The sequence below is a fragment of the Amblyomma americanum genome, chromosome 7, assembly GCF_052857255.1.
Source record: "Amblyomma americanum isolate KBUSLIRL-KWMA chromosome 7, ASM5285725v1, whole genome shotgun sequence".
In the NCBI taxonomy this organism is placed as follows: domain Eukaryota; kingdom Metazoa; phylum Arthropoda; class Arachnida; order Ixodida; family Ixodidae; genus Amblyomma; species Amblyomma americanum.
In genome coordinates, this window is record NC_135503.1 from 39,205,269 (window position 1) to 39,222,588 (window position 17,320).

A 17,320-nucleotide genomic window follows, 5' to 3' on the forward strand; every position below is an offset into this window, starting at 1 on the left:
CGTTGAATCGAAAACAGAAACAGCTTTACAGAAAAAAAAAATTATAATCTTTTTACCCGTCTCTGGCCAGTACCACGTATACAACACATCAAGAAAGAATCAGGTATCGAGATAACCTTTTCGCGTAGTTCATAAAAAACAGGACCCCGAAAGATTTAGTTAAATTTTAAAATCAGAAATAACTACTTAGGGAAATACGGGCAAAAGAATGTGACTTTGGCTGAAAATTCATTTCTAGGTATCGGTTACACAAGGGTCATAAGCTAACAAGCAACGTGTCTCGCAAGCTTAGTCATAATCTGCGCAGTGGAAATTCAGACAATGAAGCGTTTTCCCGCGAAGTTTTCGCGCTATGTTTCGGCGACGGTGCACAAAAACAGCGTTTCCAACACGCAGCGCAGTGACAAACGAGCATATCACAGTCGGCGTTTGACCTTTCTGGCTTTCCCGGGTATTTGGTGTACAGTGCAGCAGAAAAGACGCATTGAAAACTCAAGCAAACGAAACAATATAATCCTGGCCTCGAGTGCAATAATTGGTAAGAGAGGCGAAACTGAGTGATCAGCAGAATCGCGTCACCTGACCTTTCCAGACAAGCTTTTGAGTGTATTTTTCGTATGAACTTGATTTTACTGCTGCTTACCCCGCTTATTTGTACTGTTAAGCTTACTTTCTTGAGTTTCCGAAAGTAAAGAAAGTCGCTCCACAGTTCAAAAACAACAAAATGTGAACAAGAACTGTAAGCAATTGCTGCTCAGCACCATCGCATCAAAAAAGAAAGTTCTATATTTACGCAGCAAGGGATTTTAATTGAGAAAAAGAGGGCGATCAAGCAGAATTACCGGTGCCCAAATCTCTGAAGTCGTTTTTCTCAATTCGCATTTTTGGGCCAAACTGCACATTTAGAAAAACTCTAGTTTTTATCCTGCACAGACAAACTTCACTTTGAAAGTACTTTATAGACCGACATTTTGTGGGGAAGAAAGTAAAGTACCACTCATGCTTAACTATTTGGTTGTTATAGGAAAGAAAACCGCGTTTTTAAGTACCAGCAAAAGCAAAAAAAAAAAAGAAGGTCGGTTTTCAGTAGTGCGATTTTAAGAAAGAGTGGTCATAATACAACAATCATTTGTATGTTATAATGTACGAGATACTTTTCCGGAGTCGTCAATGCCGAATAAAAGAACAAAGTAGGAATATTTTTTATGTAATAGTTTTCCAACACTGACGCCACTAATTGATTTTGGTGCGAACAAGTTCTTTTACACTCTATAATAATAATAATTGGTTTTTGGGGGAAAGGAAATGGCGCAGTATCTGTCTCATATATCGTTGGACACCTAAACCGCGCCATAAGGGAAGGGATGAAGGAGGGAGTGAAAGAAGAAAGGAAGAGAGAGGTGCCGTAGTGGAGGGCTCCGGAATAATTTTCACCACCTGGGGATCTTTAACGTGCACTGACATCGCACAGCACACGGGCGCCTTAGCGTTTTTCCTCCATAAAAACGCAGCCGCCGCGGTCGGGTTCGAACCCGGGAACTCCGGATCAGTATTCGAGCGCCCTAACCACTCTAGACTCAAGACTGAAATTTCGGTATGTTCTAATTGCATCAGGATGCATCATCTCTGGAACTTTCATCAAAATCCGCACAGCAGTTCAAAAGTTAACACTCTAGCCACACATCCGCCTTTAAACGAACACGCGCAATCTACTGTGAACAAAAATTTCCTAAACATTCCCGGGGCTCTGAGAAAGTACGGCAAGTATTTATTGATATAAACTCAAGAAATGAAGAGAGTTCAGTTTCCGAACTCACTATAGAGGGCCGGTAGCCCACAACTCCGCCAATAAAATCAAAGAGCAAGAGCAATGCAAAGAGCACTTTTTAAAATCTGGAGGCTCGAGTGCTTTCATTAAAAGTGCTTCTGACTGCAGTTCCTATCCCGCTAAAATCACTTAGAATTCAGTATTTCTGTCTCCCACAACAGATTTAGAAGTTTATAACTTACTCCGCAACCTAAAGATCAAGAGCGCATGCAGCGATAACAAAATAAAAGCATCGCCTATTAAAGCAGTTGTCCGTTAGATTCCAAACCTCTTGGTCACATATGCGATTTAATCTTATCTACAGGTGTTTTTCCGGATCAGATAAAACGTGCGACCTCAGTAGTTTATTACAAAGGATATCCATGATGATGATGAAGGTGAATTTTTATGGCGCAAGGGCAGCTTTGGCCAAACAGCGCCATGGCACAAGGTAGTTTTCATCTCACAATGTAGATTCAAAGACCCATTTCCCAATCATTTCACCCTAAGAAGCCGAGCACCGGGCAGGGGAAAGTTTGTACCCATTGTATCACCGGTGGTACCCGGCGGCACTGGGGATCGAGCCCCGCACCACAAAGGATATCCAAATGACCTAAATAAATACACGCCGATTCCTGCCTTAATGATTTATTCTAAATTTTTCGAGCAGTTCATAAACACCAGGCTTCCAAGCTTTTGTAGCGCCAACAAAATTATGACAAAAAATAGTACGGTATTTAGAAGCACAAATCTTCTGAACAAGTATTACTAAAAATTAAAGATAAAAATAATCGAGAATTATGAGCTGAAAGTATACGGACTTCGGTTACTTCTTGAACTTTTGAAGCACGTTTAACACTATTAAAACAAGATAAACTAGTGATTAAATTATGTAATACTCGAACTCAAGGTATATTTTAACGTTTTTAAAAAGAACTGAACCAACCGATTCCAGACATAGTACACATAAAATACGGCATCCAAAGCCTTCAATAATTGGTCGTCCTGTATTTTGAGTCTACATTAACAACATATTCCATATACCAGGCGCATCATGCATTATACTGTACGCCAGCGACACAATTATATATTCTTTTCTGGCCCAAACCGCCTCGCGCTAGAGAAGGAGACAAAGATTCGGCTTCAGAATCTTTCATTATGGCTGCAGAAAAACAAGATGAACACGAAAAAGACGAAATAAATTCTTTTTCATCCGCCTAACAAACACGTCGACATATATGTTAAATCTCATGACATAAAGCGAGTCCCCACGCATAGTTTTTTTCCTGGTATTCTTCTTCAGAGAAATCTCAATTGGTCATGTCATGCACAAAAGATTCGGTGCGAAATATTACTGCCATTTGGGATTGCATGCAAATTTAAAGATTTATTGCCCACCTGGTTAAAGAGGCAGTTATACTGCACTCTCGTCCATTCACAACTTTACTACTGTTTGCTCGTTTGGGAAACCACAACACAAGCTAAAATGCTTGAAGTCTGGTGTCTGACGGAAACCCGTCTGGTCGGGATGGTACATGACGAAAATAGAAGGCGCCGACCAAAATAAAGGATGGGATGACGTTTCGGCTCCCCCACGGGAGCCTTGTTCACAATGAGGCGTAACGTAGCTTCGTCCTTTATTTATACACGGCGCATGAGCGAACCCAGGCACCTGGCGCAGATTGGGGGCAAGTTTCCGTCATTTCGATTAAGCGCATGCGCTGTCGTCTGAATAATCAGCGATTCCAGATAGAGCCGTGAATTCTTGTCCTTTCCTTTTGCGATCACACATGCCTGTGCCAAGTTTACGTTGTGTGCGGCGGACACCCAGTGCTCGGCAAGTGCATTTTGATCTGCGCGCCGGTTTCTGACGTCACTCTGGTGATCACGTATTCTTCGCTCAAAGTCACCCGACTCGGCGATGTTTACAGACGGGCAGTCCGCACGTGGGATCGAATACGCGACACCTGGGCACTTTTACTTCTTCAGCTAGTCTTTGATTTGCACAAGCTGACTCCTCAGTTTTCGAGCTGGCACATGCGCGGTCTTTACTTCGTAGGACCGTAATATGGGCGCCAAAGGTTCGATGATGCCAGAAACATAGGGAATCGCGGCTCGTTTCTGGGTAGCGGGATTAGCTTGCAGCCTGGGGCGTTCCATTTGGTGCTGTACAGAGTCCGTGACGTGTACAGGATAGCCACAGTTGGACAAGTCACGCCGTACGCGCACATCTTTTAACGATCCGGTCTTCTCCTGTGGAACAGATTTCTTTTCGTCGGAAGAGCGATGACACCACAGAACGTTTCTGGCAGTCAGGGTTAACAGACTTAAAATGAAGGTACCGGCCGGTGTGCGTGGGTTTTCTGTAAATGGTGAAATTTAGACGTGAGGACTGTCTGGAAACGAGTATATCTAAAAACGGGAGGCGGTCGTCGATTTCCTCTTCAACGGTGAACTGTATGCTGGGCTCCAAGCTGTTAAGGTGAATAGTAAAGTCATGTAATGCTTCTTTCTTCAGGATGCAAAAGCAGTCGTCCACGTACCTCAGGAACACTTTTGGGGCAAGCGTGAAGGCTCAGTGGTTAGGGCGCTCGACTACTGATCCGGAGTTCCTGGGTTCGAACCCGACCGCGGCGGCTGCGTTTTTACGGAGGAAAAACGCTAAGGCGCCCGTGTGCTGTGCGATGTCAGTGCACGTTAAAGATCCCCAGGTGGTCGAAATTATTCCGGAGCCCTCCACTACGGCACCTCCTTCTTCCTTTCTTCTTTCACTCCCTCCCTTATCCCTTCCCTAACGGCGCGGTTCAGGTGTCCAACGATATATGAGACAGATACTGCGCCATTTCCTTTCCCCAAAAAACCAATTATAAAAAACCAATTATATAAGCGTGAAGGACGCAAGAGCACGGCCTTCGATTTCCTCCATGGCCAAGTCAGCGACTGTCACGGAAATCGACGCACCCTTGGCGGCTCCGTGAATTTGCCTGAACGGGACATCCTCAAAAGTGAAGTACGTGTTTGACAGACAGAATCTGAGAAGGCGGGTCAGGTCGTGCACATCTATCGGAGTTCTTTCTGGCAGTAATGGGTCTGATTCAAGGGCAGCGGTGCATACTTCCACGGCAAGGTCAAACGGCACACTTGTGAAGAGTGACTTTACGTCGAATGAAACCATGATTTCTGCGGTGTTGATGTCAAGGTTTTGAACCTTTTCGATGAAGTGATGGGTGTTGCGTAAGTGTGTAGGGCTCCTGCCGACGAGAGGAGAGATAACTCTGAGCAGAAACTTGGACAGCCGCCTCCCGTTTTTAGATATACTCGTTTCCAGACAGTCCTCACATCTAAATTTCATTGCTTACAGAAAACCGACGCACACCGGCCTTTACCGCCCTTTTAAGTTCGTTCACCCTGACTACCAGAAACGTTCTGTGGTGTCATCGCTCCTCCGACAAAAAGAAATGTGTTCCAGAGGAGAAGACCGGACTGCTGAAAATGTGCGCGTACGGCGTCACTTGTCCACCTATGGCTATCCTGTACACGTCATAGACTCTGTACAGCGCCAAATGGAACGCCCCAGGCTGCAAGTTAATCCCGCTACCCAGAAATGAGCCGCGATTCTCTATGTTGCTAGCATCAGCAAACCTTTGGCGCGCATATTACGGTCCTACGATGTAAAGACCATGCATGTGCCAGCTCGAAAACTGAGGAGTCAGCTTGTGAAAATCAAAGACCAGCTGAAGAAGGAAAAGTTGCCAGGTGTTGTGCATTCGATACCATGTGCGGACTGCCCGTCTGTGTACATCGGCGAGTCGGGTGACTTTGAGCGAAGAATACGTGATCACCAGAGTGACGTCAGAAACCGGCGCGCAGATCAAAATGCGCTTGCCGAGCACTGCATGGTGTCCGCCGCACACAACATAAACTGGGCAGAGGCACGTGTGATCGCAAAAGAAAAGGACAAGAAATTACGACTCTATCTGGAATCGCTGATTATTCAGACTACAGCGCATACGCTCAATGGAAATGACGGAAACCTGCCTCCAATATACGCCAGGTTCCTGGGTTCGCTCATGCGCCGTGTATAAATAAACGACGAAGCTACGTCATGCCTCATTGTGAACAAGGCTCCTGTGGGGGAGCCGAAACGTCATCCCATTCTTTCTTTTGGTCGGCGCTTTCTATTTTCGACAAGCTAACATGATACTCTTGTTTTTACTCAAAAAAAGAAAGAATTCCACGCTGTATTGAAAATGCTCTAATCAAAGTCACAATAAACCTCTCTTCAAAAAATAGCAAATATTAACCCTAGAAAACGTAATGAGATAAAATTAGCAATGTTTATTCATGAACAAGTAAAATGCGATCCGCATACCTTTACACAGCGATCTCTGGGGAGGAAACACAATTATGCCTTTCGCACCATAAAATACACAAAAGAAAAAATGCGCACCCATTATGGTACTCAAACGCTAGTCAACCACATAGCAGACCTCGTTGATCACCATCTTACAATTATGCTTATTATAACTTAAACTAAGTCTGTAGTAATGTTCATTAAGCGTCTTGAACAGTCCTTCGTTGAACAAACGTTTCTTGCCCAAAGCGATTGCAATTAAGTGATTTGTTAAAATGTGTGTAATTACTGTGAATTATATACGCGCTGTATGTAGCGATTATGTGTGCAGATGCACCGGCATGTATGTTCTGTGACTTCTTTTTTGCCATGATCCGCATGATGTCACACGTTACAGGAACTTGACGCTTACTCAGACTATTTTGTTGTACCTAAAAACTTAACCTCTTAACAAAAAAAGAAAATGTGCACGCAACCAAAATTTGGTGTCTGTATTCCTTTAATGTTTTTATTCTTTTTCCTTTAGACGTTTTTCATTCATTAACCACCGAAGTGAAGAATTTTTGTGACCCTAATCCACTATCGCAAAAAATCCAACGGCATCTTGCAGCATTATTATATTAAACAGCTGTGGGTGGGCGCAGTTTACTGAATAGAGGGGGCCGCAGCCCGCTCCGTGAATTAGTTTTACTGCGCTAAGCTCGGAGAAAGTCACGAAAATTCATCATCTTTATTCCATAAATAACGCACAATCACTCAAAAGTTTTTCCCCGTTATATTTTTATCGCTGGAACTACGTTTTGACGAAGCCTGGAGAGTAAATGAGCGAGTTTAAAAACCATAGGTACGTTTCCTCCAGTATCCGCTGATACGCATGCAATGTGCCACATACCGAGAAGGAATACGGGGCGTTACAATCCTGGTTTCCGCGAGACCAATTTGCAAAAGCGCGGGACCATTTTCTGAGCCGTATAGATAACGCGCTCATCCGCACGCTATCAGGCTTCTCATTCTTCTACAGAGCCGTTGAGAGAAGCAGGCGGTATGACAGCGCCCGCCGAACTTCCACGCACAACCTCTCCATGTCTTCGGTAATCACGGTGGCATTGCGGCAATGCCGATAAAATACAGAGCGTACTAATTTGGAAACGGTGATCTTTTCGAATCACGTGACTCTCGCCGGTACCACGGTGGCTGGTATTACGTTGAAATCAAAGCTTACAGACAGTACTTCTAAGCGTTATTAATCAAGTTGAACGTGCTTAGAGCTACGAGAATATCTTATTTGAGCAGATTTCAACGCTTGCTGAGGCAACGAGTTAATTTGACACAACTTTTTGGGCAAGTTTCTAGGCGTTACTACGATGACACTGCAGAAGGTTACCACAGTCCCCACACCACACTCTGTAGTAAGGCGGCCTTGCGCCCTCGCTACAAAGCGAAGCAGCACGCAGTCTATGCAGCCAAGGCACATTCGATGCGCCTGCAGCGGCGGCAGTCGCTTTGAAGGAACACCCGTGCCGCTTCAGTGAGCCTTCCGAGAACTCATAACTAAGAAACCCCTACTCCCAACCACCTGAGGCTTTGAGGCTGATACATGAGTCACCACCCGCCCCTTTCTCTCATTCACGACCCCTCTTTCGCTCACTGGCTAGCCCGTCCACAAACGCACGCACGTTCCACTAAAGGCACTGTCAGCGCTTGCATTTGAACCAGTCAGGTAGCCGTTAATCCCTTTCTGCGGGATTGTATATTCACACTGCTACGTTGCTGGCACAGCGCTCCATCTGCAACACTCCGTGAAGTTACGATGAAATCATGTGATAGAATTTTTAATGGAATGTGCGACTGTTCCGGCAGAAGAGAAATATGCAATCTCGTAACATCTTGGTCACTTCGACATTTTCTTTTTATAACTCTTCACGAGCCCCGACGGATAGTTCCGCGATTCGTTTCCTCCCTTGGCCGATGCTATTTTTTTAACTCCCTTACTCTGGGAGTACTTTTACTCCTGCAAAAAGCGCGTTTTTTCGCCGGCTCATTCTGGGTTCCCAGGGTGTGCGGCAACTCTTGAATAAGGGAGGAGTGAACTTTAAGAAAGGCGTTTACTCTCTCTGAAAAGAAAATTCCCGGGTCTCTTTAACCGTTTAGGGTGTAGCGCGAGGTCTGGCGGTAAGAAAAGGAGTCGCTCACGTCTTTTGAGCGAAACTGCCTGGAGAACGGCCGTGATGAGGTCGTAGTGGTGACCCCTGCGGGTCAGCTGCCGGTCTCGCTGGCGCAGGAGGGTCACCAGTGTCGAGTTGAGCTTCATGATGACCTCCTGCAGGTTCTTGGCCAGCCGCCGGAGCTCGGACTCATCTGGAAAGCAGTGCGAAAATGAGGCACGATTGAGTGTTGCTATACTTCACGTGTGTGTATATATCACGTGTGTCCCACCGGACTGGACACTGTTCTTTTCCAGCTTTTTCTTTATTGTCAAGTTACCTTGATTGGCAAGTTACCGTCATTTTCGGTAAAGACGTAACTAGTTTAATCGACCGGCGGGAAGATTTTCAACTTTAACTTTCTCAGCGATAAATATGTCTTTTGCTGTAGTACAAACGTCGACATAGTCAGAAAAGTGCACTGAATAAATTTTTACTGAGAACAATAATTGTATAGTATTGTCCTCAGTGCGCGTGCCTTTAAAAAGCACTCAGTACACTCTTAAAGACTTGGCCACGCAGCGTAGATTACGTATGTACACAGCTCTGTAGATAGGAAGATTGGTCATTCACGTTATCCAGGTGATCCTGAAAGAGGAGGGAGCAGGAGACTAAGAACATATCGTCGATAAAATTATTCATGAGCTTGTATGGTGGGAACGTAATTCTAAGTGTCAAGCTTACTTCAATTTCTATTAGAAATTATGGACCCGAAACAATATGTGAACGTTAATTCACTTGAAAGCACTCCGGTCGTAACAATTCGATACAAAACTCGGTGCACCTTCGATAGAGAGAGTAATCGTTGCATAGTATAGTTACTAAGATTGCATTTCAAAATGCATAACTCTGTCCTGTAGAAACTTCAAAGTTGCTACACATACAAAGATTGAGAAATATGAACAGCGATTGATAATAAATAAACAGCATCAAATTCACGAAATTAAGTAATAATAATGCAGAAAAATAGACAGAAAACAATATTTGCATCAGAAAAAAAAAATAATTTTTATTAACATTTTCGAAATCTATTTTCTTCTGGCGTAAATAGACCAATACAGAATGCAGAGCATATGCGAGCATTTGCTGACCAAATGTGCTTGAGAAAAGTACTGTACAGCTATCTGTTGGTAGCAAAGCATATATTCGTGTAAGTACTGAATGCGTGAAGTTATGTGCTGCTAGTAGGGAACTTCTGAATTAAATGAGTAGAAATAATGCACATGTATCATGCTAAAATTCTTTAAAAAGCGGCATGGTATGAGTATGAGCGATCTACTACTATGTGGCGAATAGCCTCTTTCTAGAGCGCGAGTAGTCGATTTAATCTAGTTTGAATACACAAGCAAGCAGAAGTTTAGCTGAGACAAGAACAAATAGTTGTAGGTATGTAGCTTCAGATTTGGCGGTAGAAAGAAATGAAGTTTCGCCAATAAGCCTAAGGCTTGTGACAGATGTTAAATTATTTCGTTTACCACGTGCGTATCCCAGGACACATTTTTTTTTAAACAAACGCAATATTTTTTTTTTACTTTAAGAACAGTTCCAATAAGAACGCGACCAAAACTTAGAATGCAGTGTAGTGACATCGGTGACTACCTTGCTGAAAAAAGCGTGGCTTTTGTTTTCGTGAATTTATTTCTAGAAAACTAATTTAGATATATGTGCGTTCAAGTTATCTAGCGATTGATCTATGCCATCTGCAAGCTTGCGATAACTATTATTTTGAAATAACAGCGTCGTATTATTAGCGTACATTATATATTCTGGCTTTGCCCTAATATTTACAATGTCATTAACATAACAGTTATAAGAGGTCCCAGGACGCTTCCTTCACGTACACTCGCAGTAACGCGTCTCGAATAAGATAGGTTTTCGCTTATACCGACTTTTTTGTCTGCGATGTTCAGGTACGACAGTATTAGGGCTAAGGGCATACCTCGAATTCTGCATACTTATAATTTTTTAGCAAAGTAAAGTGATTTATGCGATCGAACGCTTCGGAGCAGTTAATATATACTATTCCAGCTACAATCTCTTTGTTTTCAAAGCCATGTAGAATAAATTCTTTTTAGTTAAGAGTGCCAGTTCAGAGGACCTTCCTTTACGAAATCTATATTGTAAATTACAGTTATATTCAAGTTTTATGATCCTCTTTTGTATCAATTTTTCTAAGACCTCTGGAAAAACAGGTAGTATAGAGGTTGCCAGCAGTTAAATTACTTTTATTTCGTCCCTTATAAAATACGACTACTTTTTATGTCTGCATGTTCTCACAAAACTTGCCTATAGAAAGAAAAGGACCAAATTGTATATAAACGGTAGCTGCGGTATGATAAAAATTAAAACGTATTAAATTTATTTACTTCGTATATTGCCAATGTCACATACCGTGCTATTGTTTAAAGAAATGAATGCATAAACCTTGCTCTTATTTCCTCCTAAGCACAAACTGTCGCCATTTCTGTTGATCCTATCAACAGCATAAGGTTGATATTAACTCGAAACTTGAAAAAATAATTGCTGAAAGCTTACATCAACCCCATGACAAAGACCAGGTAATTGTTTAGAGTCAAATCATTATCGCTGTGACCAGTAGAGGAACGTTTTAAAGTCGTTTTTATGCTTTTCCACAAAACGCCCACCTCGGAGTTGAAATCTGGTTGAAAAATATCACAATGTATTCTCGTTTCTTGTGCCGGAGGAAAATGCTGAATTTGTTTCTGTGCCGATTCATTATCTCCCCGTCATTTGTGTGTCGCGTGGTTATGAACTTCTTTTACATTGCAGTTGCATCTGCACGCAGCGTTTCACACTCGCAACAACGTTTCTTCGCCTTTTTTTTAATGCACAGTTTACAAATGGAACAATTTAGTGTGGCCCGTTGCGTCAGCTCTCAGTTGTACAGTTTGCGAAGCAACGACCTCGCTACGTTTCACGCTGGCTTCATTTTTGGACGTGTCCTGTACACTCTGAAGCCGCCATATATGAACAGTGTTGGGAACCAACACTGTTCCCACTTCGAGTTATTGATCAATTCGCTCTCGCCTTACCATAAGCTTGCCGTCCCGGTTAGCTCAGTTGTATAGAGCGACTGCTCCGGTGAAGCGGTGGTCCCGGGTTGGTACCCCGGACCAGGACGAATTTTTCTTTACCTACGAATTTTCTGACAAAGCTGTATAGCTTTCCTCTGTAGCCGTACGGATGCGCTTGGGTGGATGCCAATGAGTAATTACTCCCTTATTACTAAACTATACGTGAACATGTACATCTTGTTTTCTTTTTTTAGAGAAATTTTTCCAACATAATGCCGGAGTTTTTCAGCAGAAGCACTGGTAGTACTGCACTGATAGTTGTTGTTGTTGTTGTTGTTGTTGTTGTTGTTGTTGTTGTTGTTGTTGTTGTTGTTGTTGTTGTTGTTGTTGTTGTTGTTGTTGTTGTTGTTGTTGTTGTTGTTGTTGTTGTTGTTGTTGTTGTTGTTGTTGTTGACCTCACACAATGGCACATACCCACAAGGGGGATTGGCCATAACCAGGCGGTGACTATTTAAATGACCAGTTGCATGTGGCAAGCATGGGATGACCTACCAAAATTTGGATCGCACAGTTTCCGTAGCCCAGGTGGTTGCACTGATAGTAATCATCCGCGGAGGAGTAGAAGAGGAATGTGAAGGGGAGAACACAAGCGTGTGCCTCGAGCTACCTTTGATGCCGTTGGGTGGGAGGAGTGGGGGGAGGGGGGGCGCAGGGTCGCGACAAGACGCTGCCAAAGGCCCCGAAACGCACTTCATCCTGAAAATCGTCAAGTGCCCCCTCTTAGGTTCCGATCCAACTTCGCCAATTGTCCTCGCTGGCGACTTCAGCATTGGCGTCGTGAAGCGCGAGCAATGCGTCGTCGACATCGGCCCAGATGGCGCCACTCTCGAAACAAATCAACAGCAGCCAATATACCACGAAACACGTGCGTCGATCTAGTGTTCAGCAGGCAATGCGATATAAAAGCGACCACTCTTGTAAGTCCCCCATTTCCTCGACCATAAACAGTACAAGCATAGGCAGGGCGCAAGAAACGGTGCAGAAACTGTCAACGAAAGTGCCAAACGTGATTATACGCCTTATAGTCCTTCATTTAATAGCTAAGCATGAACCCAATATAAAAAAAAATATTGCCAACAACTATCCCAAGGATGCTGCTAATTCCAACGCTGTGAATCCCAGCGCTAGCACTGACCTTTGCAGCAACTTTAGGATGGCCGCGGGTTATTTTATTATTTCGTTTCTTTAGAGTCGTGTAAGCTTCCCGCCAAGAGTTTGATAATTTGGTTCAACGCCTAAATTTATCTCACGGAGTAAGAACTAAATGTTTAAAGCAATTTCGTGATTAATATGGCATGTCAAAATCTCGGACACAGTGACATGAAAGGTACGAAAATTTCAACAAGAAATCTGAATGCAAGAAAAGGATAAATGTATTAAATTTATTCCTCCCTCATTCGGTTCTAGAGGTACAGTCTACCAGGTGTGCACGTGCCATGGGAGGCGCAGTGACATCACTGTCTGGAACGAGAGAGTAACAAACTGTGTTATCCTCAAATAAAATTGGCGAACCGGCGACGGCACACACAAAAAAAGAACGTTGCCAACGTACGTACTATGCAACCAGCTCTTATGAATATTAGACGGACACAAGAGCAAAACTAAATATAGCGGTTACACAATTTCTATTAATGTTGTCCAGAGCATCCAATCAGATCTGCTATCTGAAACGGTCATCTCCAATACACAGAAATATATCATCTCAATACACAGCCCCTGGACTTTAGAAACATCAGCCTACTACCGCCATCTGGATGGCAGCCGCGTCATTACTATAGGGAGCAGGTTGAGAGGTTACGCAAGAACTCTTGAATTCATTTCCGTTCAAAAATGCGTGCATTATTTATGACGGTAGCCGCTGTGCAGCATGTGGAAGGCACTAATACTATTTCTCCAACTGCATAGCAGTAACACGGTGCATTGCTCTTTCAGCTCTAATTTCAATTTATATTACTCAAGCGTGCCGCTACTTCTGTGTCGCGGGGAGATGTGCAAAGAAAATGTGACAGAGCCACGACAAGCTGAGATGAACAACTGGATCGCTCAGAGCTGCTGCATACGTAGCCACAATCTCCGGTCTACTTTTGCAGTTCTGTAGCGCTAGTTCACGCTGGCCGGCGGACCAGTTAATGACGTCGTCATATTCGTGAAAATAAGTCTCGAGCTGGACGAATAATAATAATAATTGGTTTTGGGGGAAAGGAAATGGTGCAGTGTCTGTCTCATATATTGGCGGACACCTGATAGGGTCCGGATAAAGGAGGGATAAAGGAGGGAGTGAAAGAAGAAAGGAAGAAAGAGGTGCCCGTAGTGGAGGGCTCCGGAATAATTTCGACCACCCGGGGATCTTTATCGTGCACTGACATCGCACAGCACACAAGAAAGGAAGAAAGAGGTGCCGTAGTGGAGGGCTCCGGAATAATTTCTACCACCTGGGGATCTTTATCGTGCACTGACATGGCACAGCACACGCCGCGGTGGCTCAGTGGTTAGGGCGCTCGACTACTGATCCGGAGTTCCCGGGTTCGAACCCGACCGCGGCGGCTGCGTTTTTATGGAGGAAAAACGCTAAGGCGCCCGTGTGCTGTGCGATGTCAGTGCACGTTAAAGATCCCCAGGTGGTCGAAATTATTCCGGAGCCCTCCGCTACGGCACCTAATTCCTCCTTTCTTCTTTCACTCCCCTGCCCCGCCGCGGTGGCTCAGTGGTTAGGGCGCTCGACTACTGATCCGGAGTTCCCGGGTTCGAACCCGACCGCGGCGGCTGCGTTTTTATGGAGGAAAAACGCTAAGGCGCCCGTGTGCTGTGCGATGTCAGTGCACGTTAAAGATCCCCAGGTGGTCGAAATTATTCCGGAGCCCTCCACTACGGACCTATTTGTTCCTCTCTTCTTTCACCCCCTCTTTATCCCTTCCCTTACGGCGCGGTTCAGGTGTCCAACGGTATATGAGACAGATACTGCGCCATTTCCTTTCCACCAAAAACCAATTATTATTATTATTCTTTCACTCCCTCTCTTATCCCTTCCCTTACGGCGCGGTTCAGGGGTCCAACGATATATGAGACAGATACTGCGCCATTTCCTTTCCCCAAAAAACCAATTATTATTATTACACGGGCGTCTTAGCGTTTTTCCTCCATAAAAATGCAGCCGCCGCGGTCGGGTTCGAACCCGGGAACTCCGGATCAGTCCAGAAGATGCATTTGCGTTACCTGTGTATTTGTCCACCTGCGCAGCTCAGTGTTTCACCAAAGCGTTCTAGTTATTTTTTAGTGTTTGAACATGCATTCACGATTTCCCTGTCCGCATTAAATCTCTCCGCAGGTTTTTCACTTACGGTAGCGGGAAGTTTAATCCCACAGTGAAGTCCGCCCACATTGATGACCGCCGCACAGAATTATTCCGAGATAAAAAAAAAAAAAGTAGCCCTCGTTGTTAAAGCTTTCCTTGCTACCTAAACAAAAGGTAATCACAAGATGAAATTATAAGCTCAAGAATGTTGATGCCTAGATTGCTTAACACGGTGAAACTTTAGAACGTTGATTACTTTTACTGTTATCGGAGTAATAAAACACTCTGCATTCCTTCGTCCACTGTTGCCAACTGCTGTTATGTTGTATCCTGCTATAGTTGGCGTAACCTAAGCTATAAAAAGAGCCCGAAACCGCAGGAATCATCTAAACGGGGGGGAAGGGAGGGCACAGGGTGCCCATCTTGTATCTATGCTGTCAATATTACAAAATTTGTGTCAATTTACTGCGAATTCAGTGCTATTCTACACCCCTCTGGAATCTGACGTCTGTGGAAATAAAGCCTCCAGCCCAGGCAAGGAACATCCACCCTTCAGGAGCACCACCCACCAGTCACCTCCCCATCCCACCCATCCGCAGCCGCCACTGACCCACTTGCACCCTCCAGCAAAATTCTACTGCTTGTGTGACGTCCCGACTCTGAGTAAAAGCATTCATTAGAGTAAAATAATCAAAGGAAAATCATCAAGGCTGTAAGTCCAACTGCTTCTGCACAATTTTCGCATCAGATCGACCCGCAATTTTTGTTCATCCTTAATCATAACGAACTGTTCATGGCAAATGTTTTCAAAGTTCGCACCTGGAACAAAAACATGGCCGCCCTGTAAAGGTTGTTTTAGACTTTTATTAAGCCCCACGCTGCTCATCACTAACCACTCCGTTCTTGTGCACTCCGTGTCGCGAGCTAGGCTTCCTCGGGCATAAGGACACGTGAACTACAAGCGCACGCTGCTTAATTGCAAGAGTTATGACATGGTTTCCAATGCGACACTAACGCGAAAATCTCGATAGCTCTGATGCGGTGCGTCCCATTTTTCTTTATTAACCAGCTGCAACCTTTTATAGTGCTGTTCACGCATGCTTTGTGTGCAATGTGAGTGAGCGAATGTATTGGCCAGAAAATCGCGTTCCATCAAGTGTGCTGTAGCGCGTGTTTCTTCTAGAACACTACACTACACTGCCCCGCACTGAGTTATATTACACTATATTGTGCTATCAGGTGCAATAATGTACTACATGTTACTGTACACACCGCACAGCTCCACTCTACTCTGCTCTGCTCTACTCTGCACTAATTTACTGTATTCTACTCCATTCCACTCTGATGTACTCCACTCTCCTCTCCACTCCACTCCGCTAGACAATATTTCACTCCACTCCACACTTCAGCGTAATGTTCAGTTTGGCGGTAAAAACCGACCACGTAAGCAGCATTTCAAAATGAAATGCTTCCAAACGGTAGCGCACGTCATAGATGAAATAAAAATTCTCTGTTATGAAAATTGAATAAAACAGCGCATATAATGTACAACATTTGACGTTTCCGCAAACGGTTGTTTCATAAGGATATATAGCTGCATAAGGAGGTAGTACGGTTTTTTTCTTTTAAGCACATACATGCGCAGAGAAATACAAACACGATGGGAGTCGCTAAGTCACGTGGTAACGCGTGTTTAAGGGCTATGAAGGACGCCGGAGTGGAGGACTCCGAATTAATTTAGACCGCCTATCTCATGGCACATGGTCGTCTCTGCATTTCGCCCCCTATCAAAATGCAGATGTCGCTAAGACAAACGAAAAGGTAAAAGGAAAGTTTTCCGAGCGAAAAAAAGAAAAAACTCACAGAGACACCTAATTACCATATGTGTTGACAATGCGATAGCATTGGGAGCTCTTGATGCCTTCGCCGGAAAGACTGTCACTTCCCTCTAGCCAATAGGAATTATCCGGTTTGGTGACGTCAGTTCCCTCCAGCTAATGAGCGAATTTTATCACCGACACATTTCTTTTTTTTAAGAGAAATTTATTGCCCCAGGGCATCAATGATGGGTGAAGGTGTGATGAATGATGTAGTAGTGATTAAATGAATGGAAAAAGGTTAGCTGATTTGATGAAGTCCAGTAGAGAACGATGGTACGGTCCCTGCGTCCAGGCAATGTATGAAGCAGGGTTGCTTGGTGAAAGACCCGCTACCATCAGGTGCCGGATCTTTGTAGGCTTGAGAGCTGGGCAGTCCCACAGTAAGTGATGAAGGTCGGCCTCAATGTCCTCGTGTTTACATATCGGACACCATGGCCGAGGAACCCGACTGTGCTTTGTTTCTTTTTCCCCGATGAGGATGTCAACGCTCTCGCATTAGAAATGGCGGGCGCTTACCCTACCGAAACGGCGAGCGATCAGCGCTAGCTCGTTTTTGAAATGATTCAAGAATTGACGACGCAATGCCTAAAGAGTTTGGCGATGTTTGTTTTTTGTTTTTTGTGATGGTGGGTATATGAGCGTTTATTGACTCTGTATCGTTTCCGTTTCCGGAAAACCGACTGTGCTT

At 44.2% G+C, this 17,320-nt stretch overlaps 1 protein-coding gene across 3 annotated transcripts in view; it reads right to left on the reverse strand.

Annotated features, from left to right (window-relative positions):
- The window catches only part of LOC144098936 (uncharacterized), a 214,499-nt gene that overhangs the window by 130,768 nt on the left and 66,411 nt on the right, over window positions 1-17,320 (reverse strand). For all 3 annotated transcript variants that reach the window (XM_077631910.1, XM_077631912.1, XM_077631911.1), the window contains exon 2: window positions 8,355-8,519. In XM_077631910.1, coding sequence (XP_077488036.1) covers window positions 8,355-8,519 — 165 coding nt within the window. The remainder of the gene's footprint in view (window positions 1-8,354; window positions 8,520-17,320) is intronic.